The sequence below is a fragment of the Ictalurus furcatus genome, chromosome 19, assembly GCF_023375685.1.
Source record: "Ictalurus furcatus strain D&B chromosome 19, Billie_1.0, whole genome shotgun sequence".
Lineage (NCBI taxonomy): Eukaryota > Metazoa > Chordata > Actinopteri > Siluriformes > Ictaluridae > Ictalurus > Ictalurus furcatus.
The window spans coordinates 5,087,416-5,110,926 of NC_071273.1; the positions used below are offsets into that span (position 1 = coordinate 5,087,416).

Sequence of the window (23,511 nt, forward strand, 5' to 3'; positions counted from 1 at the left end):
ATAACGAAATTGTATTTTTTCACGATATTGATATTATATCGTTATATCACCCTATTCCACAGGATTTTATGGATTACTCGTTTTGGTCTGGCTTAGGACTGGGGCTGTCTCTGGGTCAACATTTCACCGGCTTTGTATTTATTTATTTAGTTAGTTATTTTTATAGATATAGTGTTAAAGCCAATATGGAAGGTTTGGGCAAACTGTACTTACAAAACAGTTCACCTAAAAACATCACATGAGACAATAGGACAGAGCAGCACATTTGTGTTTAACTTGGTTCTCCATGTATAAATAAATATATAGTAGTAGTAATATAACATTAATTCACAAATAATATGTTTAGCTCACGATGTCGCTACTACTAGGGAGTCTGTGCATGTATAGAATAATCTGTGAAGGATTTCCTCCCATCAGTTCTACTGTCATGATTAGCGCCAGCAGAGCTCGCTGAGGTGACAACGTGCACGAGCGGCTTCAGGACGCACACGTGCACGTGCTTGAGATGCGCATGGACACTACCACTGTGTCAAGTGTTGCCGGCTGTCAGCAACTAAGAGAGTGGTGACTAGTTATTTAAACCCCTCGTGTTGCTGCGCACGTCGCGCGGCATTAACCTGAACTAAACTGAATCTCCTCACACGAATCGGGACTGGACTAAGAGAGTCAAAGCTAAAGAGTTGCAGCAAGGCAACACCAAGCCAAGCAAGTTGAGTGTTCATGTCATGCCATAGTTGAGTGTTCATGTCATGCCCTAGTTGTGTGTTTATGCCATGCCATAGTTGAGTGTTCATGTCATGCCCTAGTTGAGTGTTCATGTCATGCCATAATTGAGTATTCATGCCATGCCATAGTTGTGTTTTCATGTCATGCCATAGTTGAGTGTTCATGTCATGCCCTAGTTAAGAGTGTTTAGGCCTTAGTTCAATTAGTGTTTCCGTTCCATGTCCTCTGCTTCAGTATCAAATAAAGACTTCCCTCCTGCGCTTACTTCCTGTCCAAGTCTCGTTCCGTAACAGAATGCCGCTCCCAAGCAGGGAAGTAAGAAGCAGCAGGAGAGGACCTGGTCGGGAGGCGCTCGGACTACTGGCCGCAGTACAAGTCCGTGCAGTTTCCACAGAGGACAGCCGCTGAACTCCCGCTGGAAACGTATGGGTGGGGATCCCACCCGCTGCTGTTCCTGTTTCACAGCCAGGTGTACTTTGCAAGCCTGGTGGCCCCCAAGCCTACCAAGAAAAAGTGGCTGGGCTTCCTAGTATCCTGGTTTTATGGCCCGGCCCGGGATTGGGCAGAGCAGCTGGCCCGTTCAGGGTCCAGTGCCCTCTATGACGTCACCCAGTTCTCAGAACATTTTCTGAAGGAGTTCTCGCAGCCGGGGCAATCAAACCGCCTGGATGTACTGGAGAGGGGAATCGAAGTAATGGACAAGGAGGACTGGCAATTCCACCTCTATTATGCATGGCTGGACCGGATAGAAGCAGCAGCTTCGCTTTAGGTTCCGGTCGACGTGGTGGAGCTCCAGCCCGAGGTTAACATGGCAACCTCTGGGCTCCCGTCTGAGGTCAACATGGCGGCCTCAGAGCTCCAGCTTGAGACCTATGGGGAGGTCTCAGCTGTGGAGCTCCAGCCTGAGGTTAACAGGGCAACCTCTGGGCCCCCATCTGAGGTCAACTTGGTGGCCTCAGAGCTCCAGCTTGAGACCTACGGGGAGGTCTCAGCTGTGGAGCTCCTGCCCGAGGTTAACAGGGCAACCTTGGGGCCCCTGTCTGAAGTCAACATGGCGACCTCGGAGCTCCGGCCAGAGACCTACGGGGAGGTCTCATCTGCCGAGGAAGCTGTCCCGCTGTCCAGCCCAGCCGAGGAAGCTGTCCCGCTGTCCAGCCCAGCTGAGGAGGCTGTCCCGCTGCCCTGCCCAGCCGAGGAAGCTGTCCTGCTGTCCAGCCCCGCAGAGGACGTCCCTCTGCCTTCCTGCACCGCTGACTACGCCGTTCTGTTTGACTACTCCGCGGAGGACGGTATTCCGTTCGCCTGCCCCACAGAGTACAGTGCTCTCTTTACCTGCGCTGAGGAGGACGTCTCTCTGCTTTCCTGCTTCGCAGAGGAAGTCAACCAGCCTTCTAGTCCCACTGGGGACGCCACCCAGCCTTCTAGTCCCGCTGGGGACGCCACCCAGCCTTCCAGTCCTGCTGGAGGCGCTGCCCCGAGCTTCAGTCCCGCTGGGGGTGGTGCTCCGCCTGTCTGCTGCTCAGCGGAGGCTGCCCTGTTTTCCAAGACATCAAGAGACCGATTACACAGGGGCCCAGGACCACCCTTGGAGTGGGGTTTTGGCGCTCCAGGAAGAGCGCCTTTGGAGGGGTGTTCTGTCACGATAGCGCCAGCAGAGGGCGCTGAAGCAACAACGTGCACGAGCGGCTTCAGGGCATGCACGTGCACATGCTTGAGATGCGCATGGACACTACCACTGTGTCAAGTGTTGCCGGCTGTCAGCAATTAAGAGAGTGGTGACTAGTTATTTAAACCCCTCGTGTTGCTGAGCACGTCACGCGACATTAACCTGAACTAAACTGAATCTACCCACATGAACCAAGACTGGACTAAGAGCGACAAAGCTAAAGAGTTGCAGCAAAGCAACACCAAGCCAAGCAAGTTGAGTGTTCATGTCATGCCATAGTTGTGTGTTCATGCCATGCCATAGTTGAGTATTCATGCCATGCCATAGTTGTGTGTTCAAGTCATGCCATAGTTGTGTGTTCATGCCATGCCATAGTTGAGTATTCATGCCATGCCATAGTTGTGTGTTCAAGTCATGCCATAGTTGAGTGTTCATGTCATGCCCTAGTTAAGAGTGTTCAGGCCTTAGTTCAATTAGTGTTTCCGTTCCATGACCTCTGCTTCAGTATCAAATAAAGACTTCCCTCCTGCGCTTACTTCCTGTCCAAGTCTCGTTCCATAACATCTACTTTATTTAGATCAGGGGTCTCCAACCTTTTTTCAATTTGAGAGCTATTTTTTTTTTTAATGAAATTGGCTGAGATCTACTCATGTCATACAATACTTATATCTTTCACATAATGTATCATAACTCTCAAATTAACAAATATATTCACCTGAAAGAGTCAGAGGAGAAAACAGAATCAAAGAATACAGCACACGTTGTTATAGTTACACATAACTATATGATTGTTTACATATATACATTAATGAAAGTTCAAAGTATGACAGGAAGTGCCCCCTTCATCTCTAAGATTTTAGAAAAGGTTGTAGCGAAGCAGTTATGCTCGTACTTAGATAGGAATAACATTCATGAAATGTATCAGTCAGGGTTTAGACCTCATCATAGCACAGAGACAGCATTAGTTAAAGTAGTAAATGACCTTCTACTGACCTACGATCAGGGTTGTGTCTCTCTGCTTGTGTTACTCGACCTTAGTGCAGCTTTTGATACTATAGATCACACTATTCTCCTTGATAGATTAGAAAATGTTGTTGGTATTAAGGGAACAGTCCTCTCCTGGCTCAGGTCTTATCTGACCGATCGTTATCAGTTCGTAGATGTAAATGGTGAATTCTCCATGCGTACTGAGGTTACTTTTGGAGTTCCACAGGGTTCTGTTTTAGGCCCACTGCTCTTTACTTTATATATGCTACCCCTAGGTCAAATTATTCGTAAACATGGAATTAGCTTCCACTGTTATGCTGATGATACACAGTTGTATGTTTCAGCGAAGCCAGAGGACAGACAGAAGCTTAGTAAAGCTGAGGATTGTGTAAAGGACATTAGACATTGGATGTTAACTAACTTCCTTCTACTTAATTCTGATAAAACAGAAATACTTTTATTAGGCCCACGTGTAGCTAGAAGTAATCTTTCTGATCACATGGTTACTCTGGATGGTCTTTCTGTTTCATCATGTGCAGCAGTTAAAGACCTTGGAGTGATTATTGACTCCAGCCTATCATTTGATGCTCATGTAGATAATATTACTAGGATAGCCTTCTTTCATCTCAGAAATATTTCTAAAATAAGAAACATATTGTCACTACATGATGCGGAAATACTAGTTCATGCATTCGTCACCTCTAGATTAGATTACTGTAATGCCTTACTGTCTGGATGTTCCAGTAGGAATATAAATAAGCTCCAGTTAGTCCAGAATGCAGCTGCTAGAGTCCTAACTAGAACTAGAAGGTACGACCATATCACACCGATATTATCAATACTGCATTGGCTCCCAGTAAAATCTCGCATTAACTATAAAATACTTTTATTAACCTATAAAGCACTAAATGGTCTCGCGCCACAATATCTAAGCGACCTTTTGGTTTTATATAATCCGCCACGCCTACTTAGATCAAAAGATGCAGGCTATTTGACGGTACCTCGAATAGTGAAGGCTACAGCAGGGGGAAGAGCTTTCTCTTATAGAGCCCCACAGTTATGGAACAGTCTTCCTATTAGTGTTCGGGACTCAGACACAGTCTCAGTGTTTAAGTCTAGGCTTAAAACGTATTTGTTTACTCAAGCCTACCCTGACTAGATTCTGTTCTACTACTTCGCAGTCATAATAATCTTTTTTCTCCCTCTCTCCTTTCGCTGAGCCCCACATGAATTTATGGAGATACTAGAGATCCAGATCCTTTCTGCCTCTGGATGGAGCTCAAATCTTCTCTAATTCCAGACTGCTGGGACTACGGCTGCTCCTAAGGCCATACAGACTTCATATAAATCCATAATGAACTTTTTCACACTATCTGTTGTTACCCAGATGAGGATGGGTTCCCTTCTGAGTCGGGTTCCTCTCAAGGTTTCTTCCTCTTAAAACATCTTAGGGAGTTTTTCCTTGCCACCGTCGCCACTCAGTGGCTTGCTCAGTTGGGATAAATTTGCACCTTTAATATCTGTATACCATGTTGATATTTCTGTAAAGCTGCTTTGAGACAATGTCTATTGTAAAAAGCGCTATACAAATAAAATAAATAAAATAATAATAATAATAAATAAAGTGCATTCACACTTATTTACAGTTAATGAGTTGACTGACACTGCATTGATTCCACAATAGAGGTATATGCTGGTGTGTATGCACTTAGGTTCACTCTTACGCAATCATTTAAATGTTCATCTGTCAGTCTTGTTCTGAATTTAGATTTGATCACATTCATATCAGAAAACACTGCTTCACAAACGTATGTAGATCCAAATAAAGCAGATGCTTTGAGGGCAGCTTGGTGAATGTTCTCGTAGTTTTCTAGGTCTACCAGACTCCAGAAATGTTGTGAATGTTGCTGAGATTTCAGCTGTATATGCTTTTGGAGATTAATAACTCAGCAAGGAAATAAAGCACTGAAGTGTCTTACTCCTACTCAACCATCTGAGTTCGGTGTGAAGGAGATCACCATACTCTGCAGAAACTTCATCAAGAAAGAGTTTGAAACATCTGTGCTGTTTGGACTTTGCTCGAATTGAGTTGATAATCTGAACAACCGGTTTCATGACATAACCTTAGTGCAGATCTCATGCTGATGAATGATGAATGAATGGGTTTCCCAGGAGGTGTGTGGGGTTTTTTTTCCCAGTGCAGTCGTCCACCGCCGTATGCGATCTCACCACCCGGCGTCCTCGTCCGCACTCCTAATATCCTAAGTGTATATCGAGTTAGATGAATTCTGTGTCTTACTGTATGTAACGATACACACGGGGCTGTGTAATCAGCAAGTAGGCGCAGGAGCGCTGTCTTTTGTAATAAACAATCAAACAAATAAACAAACACAGGGAACGCGGTCTATACTGAATAAGATCAACTGGAGTAAACATGGGACTATAGTTTAGGCATCACTCGAGAACAGAACAGAGACATGAGACCGCTAGCATGCTACACGCATTAGCTACTGCATTCACACACGGTGCTATAGCTATACTCGCTGAACGTTACAACATATAATACTGCACGAAGTGGGCAGTCACCGAGGGGTTTAAATAGTCAACATAATCAAACTAAAGCATGGACACCTGGGGCAAATCAAAGACTTACTCAAACGTAGGTCAATGTCTAAGCAGGACGCGAACAAACCAACACAAAGTCACGTGTCCATTTAGACGCCGTGCCGCAGCGCCATATGCCGGCGGTGGCGTAACACTGTGCAATAATTGTTCTTCTGTATCAGCCTGCACTTTTCTGCACAGCAATAAACCGGCATTAGATATTTGCTGAAATGTCTTTTGTAAGTAAATAAACTTGAGGCCCAATACCAATTAAGGAGTTAGGAGAGGGCCTCAGGAAGGGAGGTAGATATCAGCTAGGACAGCAGATAAAAACAGACAGAAACTCATTGAGACATAAGTAGGGAGTGTTGGTCAGAGAGAAAAAAAAAACAAAGACTGTCTGAATGAAACCTTTTTTTAAAAGAAATCTTGTCCTCATAAAACCTTTTCAAGAAAAATAACTAACTGCACATGCTACACAAATTTAAGATTACATAGACATGAATAATTCATTGTGGCGAAGAAAGTCTGTTTTTAATGAGAAAAGGCAAAACCACACCTAAGATGAGTACACTGTGGAGAAAGGTATAAAAAGGGCTGTGTGTGTTCGTATAATTTAGACTTTCTGCAGACTGTCTCACTTTATTGTTTCAATAAAGTTTAATTACTTTTGACATCTACTAACGCTCTGTCTCTGAAGTTTTTTGACTTAGGCTGAAAAAATTGTTTGCCACGTCAATTTGTAAAGATATTAAAACATATTAAAATTACTAAACAAATATTATTCACATAAACACAGAAAAAATCACATAAACCATTAAAACTATATTATACAATAGTTAGTTCTGGTCCATTAATTTGATTGGATAAGCAGTGTTCCAAGAGTGTTGATATTTAGTAAAACAGCACTGCTACACTAATTAACCAAAGGACAAAGTGATGAATGTGACCTGTAGGGAGTCTCCTACAGGCTTCCACAGATAAACAACTCAGATAAACTCCTCAGATGCCAATCCTGTCAAGTCAGAATTCCACCAATGTCTTGAAACTGTTCCTGTCCATTTTCTGGACATTTGGACATTTCCTGTCCACTGTTCCTATCCACAGTTGTTCATCAAATCCTGAATATAAAAGAAAAACATGTGAATTAATAACCACAAACTGGACTGTGGTACTTCAGAATCAACATGTAATCATCTCTGCTCCAAGAGAAACATCATCATCTCCTGTTTATAATTAATCATTCTACATTTCTTCATTCTTACTAACATCTGTGTTATAACATTTAGCGAGAACAAATGAGAACTTCCACAAGTTCTAACAGGAAAATGAGCAGATATCTACCCATCACATCACTGCTCTTATCCAATCACAGGCTTTGGAGTTTTTTAAATAATGAACACTACTGTGTCATTTAGCTCTTGTTCTACATTTATATTTAAGTGCAGACTTTAAGAAGAAGCCGAGGTGAATGTTACAGGAAAGACAGAAGACACAGTGTGGAGGTAGGGTGCTGGAAGAAGTGTCAGAGTGAGTAAAGTGGCTGCTTAAATCAAATATCTGTGGCATAAAATATAATCTTTTTAATTAGCTTTAATGAGAGTTGAGAAGAAAGTGTGCTGCTTATCAGAAACAGGGAAAAGCAGAGATCATCTTGTTCAGACAAAAGCAGCAGTATGAAGTCAGAGATAGCAGGCTGTCACAAGGAGACCAGGTGTTCATTTACAATCACTCTCATGCACTCGTTTGTGATATTTTGTAGACTCTGGCTGACTCCCTGTCTTCTACCTTCACATGAATTTTAAATCAACACACTTTACTGAACACAAAACAGCAATAAAGCCAATTGTTAGAAAAAATTTGATTAAATAGAATATAGTGACATTTCTAAAACTGGTTTTATTTCCTAACCTGGTAATCTGATATTTATTGGAACTAAAGATAAATGTACATGCAAGGTTAAATTTTTTTTTTTTTTCCACAATTTATCTAAAAAGGTCATGACTCACCACAGTGTCTGTAGTTTGCAATGTTTATCATACTTAAGAGCAGAGAGACTCTTCACTCCTGAGTCTGCTACATTATTATAGGACAGATTCAGGTCTCTCAGGTGTGAGGGGTTTGATCTCAGAGCTGAAGTCAGAGCAGCACAGCCTTCATCTGATACACCACAATTATACAACCTGTACAGAGACACAATGACACACTCTTCATCAACAGATTTTTATCTTGGTTTACTTGCTATGATGATGTTACGTCTTTCATGTTGGACTTTCTGCTCTCTCTTGACCAATCACAAGATATAATTATCACTGACCAAAACATTATCACTGTTCAGTGGCTCCCTTAAAAAACTCTACAGGAATCCTGCAGGATTTTCATTTCTGTGCAGGATGTTTGCTGGAATCCTGGAATGATGAAATCCTGCAGGACACATTGACAAACTGTGCAGGATTTTCCTATAGGGTTTAGGATGGAGCAGTACAATAGAAACATGCAGGAATTTCCAGCACACTCGTTGCACAAGCGAAAACTCCTGCAGGATTTTATAATTCCTGAAGGACTGCTGCTCACCTCCTGCAGAAATAAAATAAAGTTCCCAAGTACTTCATCTATCCTGCAGGACGACTTCTTATTTCATTTAATTGAAAAAAATCTGCAGGTTATGTAGTCTACAAAAATAATTAAATAGTAGATCTGCTCTGAGCGGGAAAAACACGCTGCTTAAACAAGTGGTAGATCAATGGTTAAGACGTTGGACAAAATATTGTTTCAGAAGAAACCGATAAATATTTTTAAAATCTCTTTTTAAATCAGCGTTCACATGAACAGATCTTTCTTGAGAAGATCAGACTGTCCGTAATCAGAAGATTAGAACATGTTTTATTATTAATGATTTAAAATATGATCTTACCATAGTGTCTCCAGTTTACAGAGAGGATTCTCCAGTACAGCAGAGAGACTCTTCACTCCTGAGTCTCCTACATTATTATAGGACAGATTCAGTTCTCTCAGGTGTGAGGGGTTTGATCTCAGAGCTGAAGTCAGAGCAGCACAGCCTTCATCTGAGACACCACAATCACACAACCTGTACAGAGACACAATGACACACTCTTCATCAACAGATTTTTTCTCTTCGTTTAAGAATTATTTTAAAGATGATATGTTTGTAAAATGATTTTATTATTCAGAATGACATGAGGATTTAATATCACCTGTTTATTATAATTAACAGTGTAATTAAAATGATCATACCGAGTGTTATATTAAGTTCCTGTCATCTAATATCTCTCTATATATTTATATTATTACAGAATGAAGGAAGTAAAAGTCTGAATCATCATGAAAAACAAACACTGTCATGAATTAAAAGATACAATGGATAAATTATAAAAGTATAAAACATTAATTCTGAAGAGGATTAACCAGATTACCAGATTACTCGCTGATAATTTATTGTTAAATAAAAATAAATAATCTTCCTCCTCGGGTCATTGATGATGAACCTAAAACTTCTGCTTCAGTCTCACTATTAGAGAATGTGTCTTACTGAGGAGCAGGTCATGTGACTCTCAGAGAGTTGATCTTACCTCAGTGTCTCCAGTTTACAGAGAGGATTCTCCAGTACAGCAGAGAGACTCTTCACTCCTGAGTCTCCTACATTATTATAGGACAGATTCAGGTCTCTCAGGTGTGAGGGGTTTGATCTCAGAGCTGAAGTCAGAGCAGCACAGCCTTCATCTGATACACCACAACCATGCAACCTGTAGAGAGACACAATGACACACTGTAACTGTTATATATTCTGCTCAATTTAATAAAGATTGTGAGATTAGCCGTCATCAGTTTTACATGTTATTTTGTCCTCCTCTCGAAACCAGGTGTAAATTAACACCATGTGTGTTGTTGAAGCGGTTGCCAGGTCCCCGGTTTTAATGAGGAATTGAGCTACTTTTGACTCACCAGCGTGGATTGATTTCTTTGGCTGTGGATTGGAGTTTGGACATTTTTACATACATTATTTTAATGATATCTGTATATTAAAACATACAGTAGTGAACATGCACTGTGATCTCCTCTCATACACACACCTATTGATCCTGTTCTCAACTTCAGCTCTGTGTTACTATATGAATGTATTTGAGTCAGTGGGTTTACTCATAGACATTCTTTATTTATCACAAAATGTGGAATAATATGAGACCATTGTAGGACCTTAATGAAAGAACTATTGAGGAAAACCACATGGTTTTAATACTGATTGTCTATTGAGCTGCTTCTGGAACACAGGTCTGGCAATCCTGTTCATAGCAACTAGACAGAGACGTACTGAACAAACATTCACTGACAGAATAAACACTATTTCAGCTTTAAGAACAATAAAAACATCAACAAAAGGACTGTTGCTGTAGATTGAAATTTTTTTAAGTGCCTTTACCTCACTTTTTCGTTTTTATTTAAAAATCTAATTTGATTTATTTAACTGTTCACTTTTTCAGTCCTATGGCATTAACTTCTGATTTTAGTTTCCAAACACTATTTTTGAGATAATTTCTATTTCACTGCTGCTTTTAAACCCTGCAGTTCACACACAGTGCATTTAGTTTGTGTCCCAGGTGCAGTTTGTGTGATTAGTTACAATGTTTTAGTAAATTTCACAGTAATTTCAGACACATTGCAGTTGCATCAAGTCACGTTTTGTGCTGCAGCTTCTCACATACGTACATCTGACCCACAGACTCTGTGACAAATCATCAGTGTCCAGTGAAAATAAATAATCTTCCTCCTCAGGACATTGATGATGAACCTAAAACTTCTGCTTCAGTCTCACTATTAGAGAATGTGTTTTACTGAGGAGCAGGTCATGTGACTCTCAGAGAGATGATCTTACCTCAGTATCTCCAGTTTACAGAGAGGATTCTCCAGTACAACAGAGAGACTCTTCACTCCTGAGTCTCCTACATTATTAAAGGACAGATCCAGATCTCTCAGGTGTGAGGGGTTTGATCTCAGAGCTGAAGTCAGAGCAGCACAGCCTTCATCTGAGACCCCACAATCACGCAACCTGTAGAGAGACACAATGGCACACTCTTCATCAACAGATTTTTTTTTTATCTTGGTTTACTTGCTATGATGATGATGTGTCTTTCATGTTGGACTTTCTGATCTCTCGACCAATCACAAGATATAATTATCACTGACCAAAACATTACCACTGTTCAGTGGCTCCCTTAAAAAAACTCTACAGGAATCCTGCAGGATTTTCATTTTTCTGCAGGATGTTTGCTGGAATCCTGGAATGATGAAATCCTGCAGGACACATTGACAAACTGTGCAGGATTTTCCTATAGGGTTTAGGATGGAGCAGTACAATAGAAACATGCAGGAATTTCCAGCACAATTGCTGCACAAGGGAAAACTCCTGCAGGATTTTATCATTCCTGAAGGACTGCTGCTCACCTCCTGCAGAAATAAAATAAAGTTCCCAAGAACCTTATCTATCCTGCAGGACGACTTCTTATTTCCTGTAAATGAAAAAAAATCTGCAGGTTATATAGTTGACAAAATTAAATAAAAAAAAATGGTAAAATCTGGTTTGAGCAGGAAAAACATCTGGGTTACCCTGTTCCCTTAGAAGGAAACAAGACGTTGTGTTTAGCATAACAATATGGGAGCGCCTCTCATGCGCGACCAGCATCTGAAACTTGTGTAAAATCATGCCTATTTATAGACTTGCCATGATCAGGGGATGTGACAATTAAGCACGTCGCGTGATATAAACATGGCACCTGTGAACCGCGCCATCAGCCTCTATTATCTGAAGCAGAGACGCAATTCACAGGCCTGCCCTGTTATGACAAAGCTACGCAACGTCTCGTAACCTTCTCAGGGAACAGGGTTACATGCGTAACCCAGACGTTCCCTTTCAATGGAAACTTCGACGTTGCGTTTAGCTTAACACTATGGAAACGAGAATACCCACTCCGTCACACCGAGGGTACGGCCTGTTCAAAAAGACACAAGCCCGAGGGTCACTGCAAGACACTCGAGCCCGGGGTGGAATGAATATCCAGGCTGTAATAACGAATGAATGTGTGTGGCGTAGACCACCCTGCTGCAGCACACACATCCTGTATGGATACCACTTTGGACAAAGCCTTCGCTGAGGCGACCGCCCTAGTGGAATGAGCCCTTATGCCCAGAGATACAGCGAGACCGCGTGCCTCATAAGCAATAGAGATTACTTCCACTATTCAATTAGAGATGCGCTGCTTTGACACAGCATCACTTTTCCTGTCGCTGCCAAAGAAGACCAGCAGCTGCTCTGACTTACGCCACTGGCCGGAGCGGTGGACGTAAGTACAGAGAGCCCTTACTGGACACAGCAGGTGCATTATCTCTTGTTCCACTGTGGTGAATGGAGGAGGGCAGAAAGCCTGCAGCACCACAGGGTGGGCAGCTGATGTGGGCACTTTAGGAATATAATCCGGCATAGGATACAGGAAGGCCATGGTAATCCAGGGGCAAAGTCAAGGCAGGAAGAGGCAACAGAAAGAGCTTGTAGATCTCCTACTCGCTTGAGAGATGTCAGGGCCAGCAGAAGAGCTACCTTTAGAGTCAGAAGCTTCTCAGAGGCTGACTCTAAGGGCTCAAATGGGGCACCTGACAGACCTTCCAGGACCACAGAAAGGTCCCAGGAAGGTATGCGCGGCCTGCAGATGGGCCGCAGCCGCCTGACACCATGCATATCCCTCGAAGTTAGAGAATGTTGCCCCACAGAGGCTCCATCAACAGGGGCATGGCTGGCCAAAATGGCGGCCACGTAAACCCTGATTGTAGAAGGAGCCCACCCCGCTGAGAAACGTTCTTGTAAGAACTCCAGGACTGTAGCTATTGCGCAGTTCACTGGGTCTACAGTGGATCCCTGCAAATGGGAATCTCCCAAGGAGTGCAATCTAGCAGGGATATTATCTCTGAGAACCATATTCGAGCTGGCCAATAAGGTGCTACTAGCAGCAGACGTAGACTGTCTTGGCGAACTCTCGCTAGAACTTGCGGGAGCAGAGCAATGGGTTGAAAAGTGTACAGATGTGACCTCGGCCACATGTGCACCATGACGTCCAGCCCTAATTTGGCAAAGCAAAGCGGGCCGTGTGTTGTCTCAGTGTTTTAACAAAGCAGTTGAGTAAATGATTCAACTTGTCACAACACCCAAAAAGACGATCACTTTTCACACGTACTGGTGTAATGATGTAATTTACAGAAAGGGCCAGTAAATGAATGTTTAGAAAAGATTTGATTCACTGAGATGACATCACTCTTTTGGCACCGCATTCACACAGGTATTCAAAGTCACAAATTCAGCTGTCACCAACCATTGTGTGTCTGTAGAGGTATAGTCCCACTTTTATAAAATCATTTCTTTAATCATTATGGTGTACTAAATTATTGTTCTGTATGTATTTACACATAGCAGTTAGCGTAACGTTAGCTCGCTTACTATCAAACACAGCTAATTATATTATTTACAAAAAATTTCTTACCTTTCTGACCAAAACATTACCACTGTTCAGTGGCGAGGCCAGAAATTGAATAGAGGGTGGGCCTGGGTAAAACAGGGTGGGCACAGCTTTGAAAATAAAACTCAAAAGCCAGCAGTCGCTCAAAAAAACTTTGGCCAATGTGCTGAAAGTCTATCACTCAAGAGGTTTCTTCATTTGCACTTGTTTATGTAGCGCACACTCATGCACACACACACACACACACACACACACACACCTAACAGAAAATCACAACATGAAACTGGATACAGAAAATAGGCTGATAAAATGAGAGATGTTTGTACTGCTGTGGGAATATCTAACCACTGATATTAGGACAAAATATTGTTTCAGAAGAAACCAATAAATCACCCAAACTGTTTCAGTTAAGTATTCTTTTAAATCTATTAGAAGAACCATTATAACTGTCGGATTATTATTTGGTTGTGGTGATATTTAAAATAATTTTATTCAACTGATGATTTTAACAGAAGAAATAGTCAGAATGGACCACTGCCCCATCAGATTTTTATTAAATAAATTCACTCAGAAAGTCTTCAGATTTTGAGTGAAAAAAGGAAACCAGGCCTACTCTAATTCCTGTGATTAAAGATGACGTGTACAGACAAAGACATCATTTTGTTTTTATCACAGTTAAAATGACTTTGTTTTGGCGTTGCCCCATGCACTCCTCAACCAATTGCAGTTCTGTTCTTCATCTCTCAGATGAGTCCAATCTCCATTCTGACAGCGTGCTCCAGTGTTAACACAAACTGAAACACATTTCATCTTATTATATCCTCTGATTACAGTGTACGAGAGTCAGGGGGAAAAGACACGGTGTGGAGTCTGTTTCAGAGAAGCTAAACTCTTTATTGAACTAGTCTGTTACACGGATACACACCACGCAGAAATGTTACTGAGCAACGTCACTCAATGCAGCTTCTTAAAGTATTGCTGGCTTTAAAAGTAATGAGTCAGGTTTTGTAGAAGGATCTCTGTTTATCTCTATTTTTAATGCACATGTATCTAACTGTAAGTACATTTATTTATTTATTTAAAGCATGAATTATTCTGGAGAGAAATTATCATCACTTAATGATTAATCTATTTGTTCTGCATGTTGTACTGTTACAGGACATTTCAGGTGAAAAACAACACTGTATACAACTGCTGCTTTTAGTGAGTTATTGTGACTTTCAGAGAGATGATCTTACCTCAGTGTCTCCACTTTACAGTGAGGATTCTCCAGTACAGCACAGAGACTCTTCACTCCTGAGTCTCCTAGTTTAACCCCATACAGATCCAGTGTTTTCACAGTCAGATGCAGTTCTCTCAGATTGGAGGTTTCTGAGCTGAGTGCTGAGACCAGAGCTGACCAACTTCTCACTCCAAGTGAATCACACCTGATACTGAAGGAAATAAAATAATACGTAATGAACTAACACCAGTGCAAATTATCAAACAGGTCCTTAAAGCTCCCACTGAACCTTCTCGTTTTCATAAATGCTAAAAGTACCCCAGTTAGACCAGGGGTGTCCAGTCTTATCAGGAAAGGGCCAGTGTGGGTGCAGGTTTTCATTCCAACCAAGTAGAAGAGACTACTGAAAGCCAAGCTCAACTGATTAAACAGGTGGAATCAGGCGTGGCTCCTGCTTGGTTGGAATGAAAACTTGCACCCACACCGGCCCTTTCCAGATAAGACTGGACACCCCTGAGTTAGACAATATGCTTAAGGGGACACTCCAGCCAACATCTAAAATCTTAACCATCGATACATCTGTTGTAAACATCCCCAGGGCTGTTTCCTCCTATACGCTAGGTACTAAATTAGGCAAATACACAAAAAGAAAAAAAAAAAACACCCCAAACCAGTAAAAAAAATAATATATAATATTATTATATTTTATATAATATAATAATAAATAATATTAATTCATTAGTGTTAGTCAATTTGTGCACTTTCTTGCACAATAGTTAATAGATAACTACAGCTAACTAGCTAGTATCTAGAGTAGGGTTTACACTCATCCTGTATAATATGGAATTGTCCTGTATTGAAAAATAAAATTACTGAGTAAATACAGGATGTGATTTGTCCCGTATTCTCGTACACATCGTTTCATACATACACTAAGTCTCCACAGTGGTGAGAAACATAATAGTGAATAAAATGAAACCAATTTCACAAGAAATAGCAGGAAGAGAATGTACATGTGCAGTGTGAGCTTGCATGTCAACGTCATTGTTGCCCTGGTTACGGAAACTCAGTCACTCGGTTCTTAATAAATGTCTTCAACACAAATTCTCAGTGAAACACAAGAGTCTGTGGAGGTACAGGTATGAGAACGGGATACAGTCCTGTCCCTGACAATGAATACAACTCAAACTGTACAGTTTACTGTGGAGCAGGCGGCAGGTGATGATCATGTCCGAGCGGCTAAAGAGCAGAGTGAATCACTTAGTTCCTTTTACCTCAGACTTCCCATGAGGAGGATATGGCATGTTGCTCTTATTTCATACATTTTTATCTTATGTACTGAGTTTTCCTGAACACAATAAACTAAAAAAATCACCACAAAAGAAAGACTCTTAGTCTAACTAGTAACAGAGGCACTCTCAATGCTGAGTTAGTAATCAGGTGGACGTGATCTGGGAAGTGGGTCATGTGACTGATCATGTGGTGGAGTTTGTAGTCCGTTGTGCTACTGGGAAATGGAGTTCAATGCAGGTGTTTGGTTGTGGTGTGGAATTCTGGGAGTTGTTATGAAAGCAGGTGACAATCATTTTCAGGTGCTATTAGGAAATATTTTTGGGCACTGTCAGTGTTCGCACCAAGCTGCCATCTGCCACTGTAGGGCACTTGAGCAAGACCCCTAACCCTCTCTGCTCCAGGGGCACCGTATCATGGCTGACCCTGTGCTCTGACCCCAACTTCCTAACAAGCTGGGATATGTGAAGAAACGAATTTCACTGTGCTGTAATGTACACCAATCAGTCATACCTTTAAAAGTACTGACAGGTGAAGTGAATAACATTGATTACTTCGTCATAATGGCACCTGTCAAGGGGTGGGATATATTAGGCAGCAGGTGAACAGTTAGTTCTCGAAGTTGATGTGTTGGAAGCAGGAAAAATGGGCAAGTGTAAGGATCTGAGTGATTTTGACAAGGGTCAAATTGTGATGGCCAGATGACTGGGTCAGAGCATCTCCAGGTCTTGTGGGGTGTTCCCGGTATGTAGTGGTTAGTAAAAATGGTAAAAGTACCAAAAGTGGTACAAGGAAGGACAACCTGTGAACCGACAACAGGATCATGGGTGCCCAAAGCTCACTGATGCATGTGGGGAGCGAAGGCTAGCCCGTCTGGTCCGATCCCACAGAAGAGCTACCATAGCACAAATTGCTGAAAAAGTTAAAGCTGGCTGTGACAGAAAGGTGTCAGAACACACAGTGTATCACAGCTTGCTGCGTATGGGGCTACGTAGCTGCAGACCAGTCAGAGTCCCCATGCTGACCCCTGTCCACCGCTGAAAGCACCTACAATGAACATGTGAGCATCAGAACTGGACCATGGAGCAATGGAAGGAGTTGGACTGGTCTGATGAATCAGGCTTTCTTTTACATCGAGTAGAAGGCCGGGTGCGTGTGTGTCACTTACCTGGAGATGGCACCAGGATGCATTGTGGGAAGAAAGCAAGCAGGTGAAGGCAGTGTGATACTCTGGACAATGTTCTCCTGAAAAACCTTGGGTCCCGGCATTCATGTGGATGTTATTTTGACACGTACCACCTACCTAAACATTGTTGTGAGAAAATAATCCGACCAGGGTCTGAAATTAACTTTGTCGTCCATCTGCCAGAGTGGCTGGTAATTCTCACCTGCATGTAATTAGACAAAGTCTCTGTGCTTTCAGTTGTCGCCCATAAAAATGAGATTGAGTGAAGGTGCATTCACACATACAGTGATTTTATTGCTGCTAGTCGCTGTACTATGATATCGCCAGTAGGCGTTCCTACTACTGGTTGCCATAGCAACATATGTGGCGCAACGAGCATTCCATTTTTGACAACAAACCAGTTTCCTTGCCACTAAAATAAAACATTCTGTAGGGAGAGTGTTTGTATATAAAATCATCCAGTGTATATATGCATCATATCCTATAAGATGAAGAAGAAGCAGTGTGTGCTCTTTGCCATGGCTGCCACCTATCTGCGGCAAAAGCGCAAGCGGCAATTAGCTTAGCTTAGTTTATGGCCTTAGAGCGTTTAAAGTAAAATAATAATAATGAAATACTCTGCCAACAATTCGCCCTCATTTGGCAGGTGCTAATTTGACACACTGAATTCGAACCAACAAACCAATGAACCATCCTATATAACAATGCATGATGTGAACTACATTATGTAAAAAGCGTTTGTTTTGCTAATGGCTCACAGTCTGAATCTTTAAATTGGACCAAAGACGAGGTAAAATGTCTCAATGAAATTTGGTCTAACAAACATGTTTGTTAGACCAAACAACTTTCAAAAACACATAAAAACACAGAGGTTTACAAGGTGTTTAGCGAGAGTCTCAAGGAGATGAGCTTTAATCACACAATTGTTAGATTATAATAACTACAGCTAAAAAGAAAGCCACCATAAGCTTGCGGAGCTGGTATCTTGATGGACGACCGTTATGAGCGGAAACCCGGAACAAAAACAGGTGCAATCTGACCAATGAGTGGACAGTTTACTCACATGTGACTTGTATAAACACATTTTGGTACAGTTTGAAATGTTGCCTTGTGAAAGCTAGACGAGCCAAGGACAAAATACAACAGTTTAAGTCCCCGTTTTGGAACAAAGCACAGATCAACAGGTCTGAAAATGCCCTTAAAGGACCTGCTGCTAACGTCTTGGTGCGAGATACCCCAGCACAGCTTCAGAGGTCTTGTGGAGTCCATGCCTCAACGGGTCAGAGCTGTTTTGCTGAAACAAGGGGGACCTACACAATGTTAGGCAGGTGGTTTTAATATTATGGCTGATCCGTGTATGTGACAAGTAAAAGCTTTTTGATAAACGTGATGCAGGTACAATTTTTACTGCTTTATTTCTTTCGTTCTTTCTTCTAATTGACTTGTTTAGAGAGTTCACTCGTTGAGGATATAGATTTCTATTCATTCTGTCATATATAATAATATGATTGGTATAGGTGGTGGCCCCTGACGAAGTTGTCGCTTAGGGTCCCCAAATGTTCAGAAACGGCCCTTAAGATCATTCAGTGGGAGAAGAATGGGGGAGAAGGGGGGATATGGAGGGAGAATGGAGAAATGGGGTGGTACTCACTAGATAATGATATATTCAGGGAAGTGAGATAGTTAGCGGACTACTGCTAATAATCAGTTACGTAGCTTTGTATATAAATTATTGTGCTGGAGCGAATGGTTTACTGAAGAGAGAGAAATGACTCAGTGAATGAGGATATTTTGATTTAGTGTTACACAGTGACCTCCATCCATACATGTTCGAGACAGAATATACAGAAGAAGAACTGCACCAGAGAGAAGAACAACAGGAGGAAGAGAGCAGCTGTAGATCTTTCACAATTACACTGAGACAAGTAACTTGAGTTAGCAACAACACAAACAGCGACCATAATGTTAGCTAGCAATGTTACATGATTATTTACCTTTGCATTATTGACCTTACTAGTCATCTTACTAGTAGTTACATGGGTAAATCAAGTAGGGTTAGCCCACCTGCTAACAGATATTAACAAGTTCTCCTATTTCAGTTACTTTCCTTTTGTTCTGACCATGGAGCTTCTCTGCTCTGTTTTTTACTAAATACAGACAGATTCTCTGTTTTCTTTATCATCTTCTCCAGTGGAAGACCCAGAAACTCCACTTTCAAATCTCTTTTATAATCCTCTGATTTGAAGTGCTGCTGCACATGTGTAAATATATATAATATTGGTTCATCACAGTAGGGATTCCCAATGGTTGAATTATGTATTGGTGTACTGCATTCTGGGTATTGTAGTGTTCGGGTGAAAAAGGGAAAATGACACCAAAACATGAATTCTGGTAAAATATATAGAGTAAGTGATACAGTCCTGTACAACAGAATACTGCTGTGGCAGTGGGGGCGTGGTTGAGCGTCGGATGCGGACAGAGAGGAGGAAACTGGCAGTTAACGCGTGATGATTCTCACCTGTGCCTTGTTACCGGTAGGCTACTTATTGTGTTTCTCTGTAATTTTGTATTACAACAATAAAGATAGTTATATATACCATGTGTCTGTATAATTCCACTTCATGTATAACAGAAATTTTGTAGAAAAACATGAAGAAAAAAATCTTCAAACTACAAAGATAAAATTAAAGATTCTAGTTGTGAGAGTGATATTGCTAAGGTTTTTGTAAATAAAAACACAAGATTTCCAAATATCCAACATAAAACCAGCATTACTGTGGCAATAATAAATCATAATTTAAAGAACCTTTTTAATTATTTCAAGATACTAAGTCATTGAAGTAACTTCAAGACTTCTGTATTTTTACGCAAATGAAATCAGCTGACTTCCACATATTTAATACCTGCTCTTCAGTCTTAATCATTTGTTTATGCAGTTTTTATTATCTAATTTATCTATTTCCCAAAGTAAATATTTGTTAAAGTTTTTCTCGTTCTAACAATGTAACAGTAGAACAGTTATATTCAGCTTTACTTACATTGCTTTTCTGGAGGCTGCAATCACAGGCATCATCTTCAGAAGAACAGTTTCTGTTATCTTATCTGTACTGATATATTTACTCAGGTCAAATTCTTCCAGATCCTGTGCTGATGTCAGTAACACAAACACCAGAGCAGACCACTGTGAAGAAGAGAGTTCACTTTGTTTTCCAGATTTCAGGTAGTGTTGGATTTCCTCCACTAGAGAATTATCACCCAGTTCATTCAGACAGTGGAACAGATTGATGGATTTCTCTGGAGGAAGATCTTCACTGATCTTCATCTTAATGTACTGAACTGTTTCCTCTTTGCTCTGGGAGCTACTTCCTGTCTGTGGTACAAATGCATGTAAGAGTTTCTGATTGGACTTCAGTGAGAGACCCAGAAGAAAGCGAAGGAAAAGATCCAGATGTCCAGTCTGACTTTGTAAAGTCTGATCTACAGCACTATAGTGTACATCTGAGATTGTCATTTTTTCCATCCACCATTTAGAGACCTGATTATGATTAAGAACATTTCTCTTTTCCATCATGAATGTCAGGTGCACATACAGAGCTGCGAGGTGCTCCTGAATGCTCAGATGAACAAAGCAGTACACTTTACTCTGGTGAAGCCCAAACTCCTCTCTGAAGATCTGCGTGCACACACCTGAGTACACTGCCGCTTCTCTCACATCAATACCACACTCTCTCAGGTCTTCCTCATAGAAGATCAGGTTCCCTTTCTTCAGCTGCTGAAAAGCCAGTTGTCCCAGTTTAAGAAACATTTCTTCATCACTCTCCTGCTTCTTTGAGTACTTTACTCTTATGATGTTTGTCTGAATGATGAGGAAGTGTGTGTACATTTGAGTCAGAGTCTTGGGGATCTCTCCACTCTCTGCTTCACCCAACATTCTCTCTAGAACAGTGGCTGAAATCCAGCAGAAGACTGGGATGTGACACATGATGTAGAGGCTTCTTAATGACTTCAGGTGTGTGATGATGTCATTGGCCAGGCTCTGATCACTGATCCTCTTCCTGAAGTACTCCTCCTTCTGTGGGTCATTGAACCCTCGTACCTCTGTGACTCGATGGACACACTCAGAGGGGATTTGATCAGCTGCTGCTGGTCGGGAGGTGATCCAGATGAGAGCAGAGGGAAGCAGATTCCCTTTGATCAGGTTTATCAACAGCACATGCACTGATGCTGATTCAGTTACATCACACACTCTCACTGTGTTCTGGAAATCTAGAGGAAAACGATACTCGTCCAATCCGTCAAAAATGAACAGAACCTTTTCCAAACTGGACATTTCTGTTTCTTTTGTTTCATTAAAACAGACATGAAGGAGCTCCATCAGACTCAGTTTCTGGTCCTTCATCAGATTCAGCTCTCTGAAAGGAAGTGGAAATATGAGGTGGATGTCCTGATTTGCTTTCCCTTCAGCCCAGTCCAGAATGAACTTCTGCACAGAGACTGTTTTTCCGATGCCAGCGACTCCCTTTGTCAGCACAGTTCTGATGGGTTTGTCTTGTTCAGATAAGGGCTTAAAGATGTCATTGCATTTGATTGGTGTTTCCTCTGTTGTTGTTCTCCTGGATGCTGCCTCGATCTGTCTCACCTCATGTTCTTTATTGACTTCTCCACTGTCTCCCTCTGTGATGTAGAGCTCTGTGTAGATCTCATTCAGGAGTGTTTGGTTTCCCAGGTTTATTATCACTCCATTCAAACACTCAAACTTCTTCATCAGATTTAATTTCAACTTTTTCTGGAATTCATTCACAGCAGCAGATTCTGGGTCGTGCCTGTGAGATGGTGAAGTAGGAAGATGTGGTGAGATATGGGGTCGAACTATTATCTATACTCTAATCACTCTGTAGTTAATAACAGCAGAGAGGTTTATGTGTCAGTGTCACAGTCATGTTGTTGGTTCTGATCTTACCCTGTATCTGTGATGATGTTCTTTTCTATTCTGTCTCCTGCTCTCTGTGGAACACTGTGAACAAAAACTGTGGCTGTTAAAGAAGATAACTTCCATCACTTAAACACTATCGTCTAAACCTTTACCTTAATTTTGCTACAATAATTATTTTTAAGTGCATTAACCTTCAGAAAACACAGTGCTTATCTGGCCCTGTTTAAATTCTAGGTGTTCTAGGTTATTTCCTGAAGGCTGTAAATAGTGTAACAAATCAATTTGAATGAACAGGTAATGTTTTCTAAACAGAGATAAATACAAACACAATTTTGTATAAAAACTTATTTTGGAAGACGTTTTTCAGAACCACAGACTCCATAGCCAGGACAATGATGATGTTGACGTGCACAGTGTGTGTCTGTTATTCTCTGTCCCATACCACTGATTTAGATTCTGATTCTCTGCTATTTTTTATGAAACTGGTTTGATTTTATTCACTATTATTATTCTCACCACTGTGTAGACTTAGTGTATGTATGAAACGATGGGTATAAAAAAGCGTGACAAATCATGTCACATATTAACTCAACAAAGGATGCAGCATTTTTCTTTTCATTACAGGACAATCCTGTTTATAAGGTGTGGATGGCTGCCAACCCTAGATAGACTGAATAGTTTACTCAAGTGAAAGAAATTGCTCAATGAATGAAGTGTTTTTGAGAATGAAGTGAGTTTGAGTGTTTTTGAGTTGAGATCATTTCCAGTTTTGGTTGACAGGGGACGCTGGCACGTTTTGCTGCCGCTCCTGTTACTGTTTTGTTTGTTTTCGTTTGTTATTTTAAGTCATGTTGTATTAAATAACTGCGAGTTTTTTTAAGTTATATTGTTTTTAGTGCCGTTAGGATTGCGATGTGGTGGTGCCATTTTATATATTTTGGACTATTGTTTTTATTTCTGTGCTCCACCTGGAATAACCTGCAGCGTGCAATGCGGAATCAACGCCTCGGTTCGGCTGCATGTGTGGATTGTACGACTTTGTGCTCCCAGTGCGCTACGGAGTTTCAACGCCTTGGCCTTGTGAGTGTGCACTCAATGACCATGGCCCTAAGGTACACTACACGCCAGCTTTTAAATTTAAAACAGAGCTCTTATTGCCTAGCCAGAGACTCTTACAGAATCAGCCGAGACACTGGATTGCTACGTCCTAAACAATATATCCATCGTCTCATCCTCTCCTGACATCTTTGTCCCTACCTGTCGACGTAAGACCAACAAACTGCTCCATACTGGTGTTGATCACAGTAATTTAATATCGGCTCCCCATGTGGAGGTTAAACCACTGTCGTCTCCGCTTCAGAGCCAGGCTTATGCCGC

The 23,511-nt window shown here is 41.4% G+C and overlaps 1 protein-coding gene across 4 annotated transcripts in view; it reads right to left on the minus strand.

Annotated features, from left to right (window-relative positions):
- Positions 1–5,657: 5,657 nt before the first annotated feature.
- Positions 5,658–23,511, minus strand: part of LOC128623005 (NACHT, LRR and PYD domains-containing protein 12-like) — a 34,696-nt gene continuing 16,842 nt past the window's right edge. The window contains exons 4-11 of one of the 4 annotated variants that reach the window (XM_053649837.1): positions 22,162–22,215; positions 20,240–22,024; positions 14,742–14,936; positions 10,875–11,048; positions 9,574–9,747; positions 8,898–9,071; positions 7,993–8,166; positions 5,658–7,104 (exon numbers count right to left, since the gene is read on the minus strand). In XM_053649837.1, coding sequence (XP_053505812.1) covers positions 7,098–7,104; positions 7,993–8,166; positions 8,898–9,071; positions 9,574–9,747; positions 10,875–11,048; positions 14,742–14,936; positions 20,240–22,024; positions 22,162–22,215 — 2,737 coding nt within the window. In that variant the 3' untranslated portion in view covers positions 5,658–7,097. Of the gene's footprint in view, positions 7,105–7,992; positions 8,167–8,897; positions 9,072–9,573; positions 9,969–10,874; positions 11,049–14,741; positions 14,937–20,239; positions 22,025–22,161; positions 22,216–23,511 lie in introns of those variants that run through there. The other 3 variants (XM_053649838.1, XM_053649840.1, XM_053649839.1) reach the window with 3 other exon arrangements.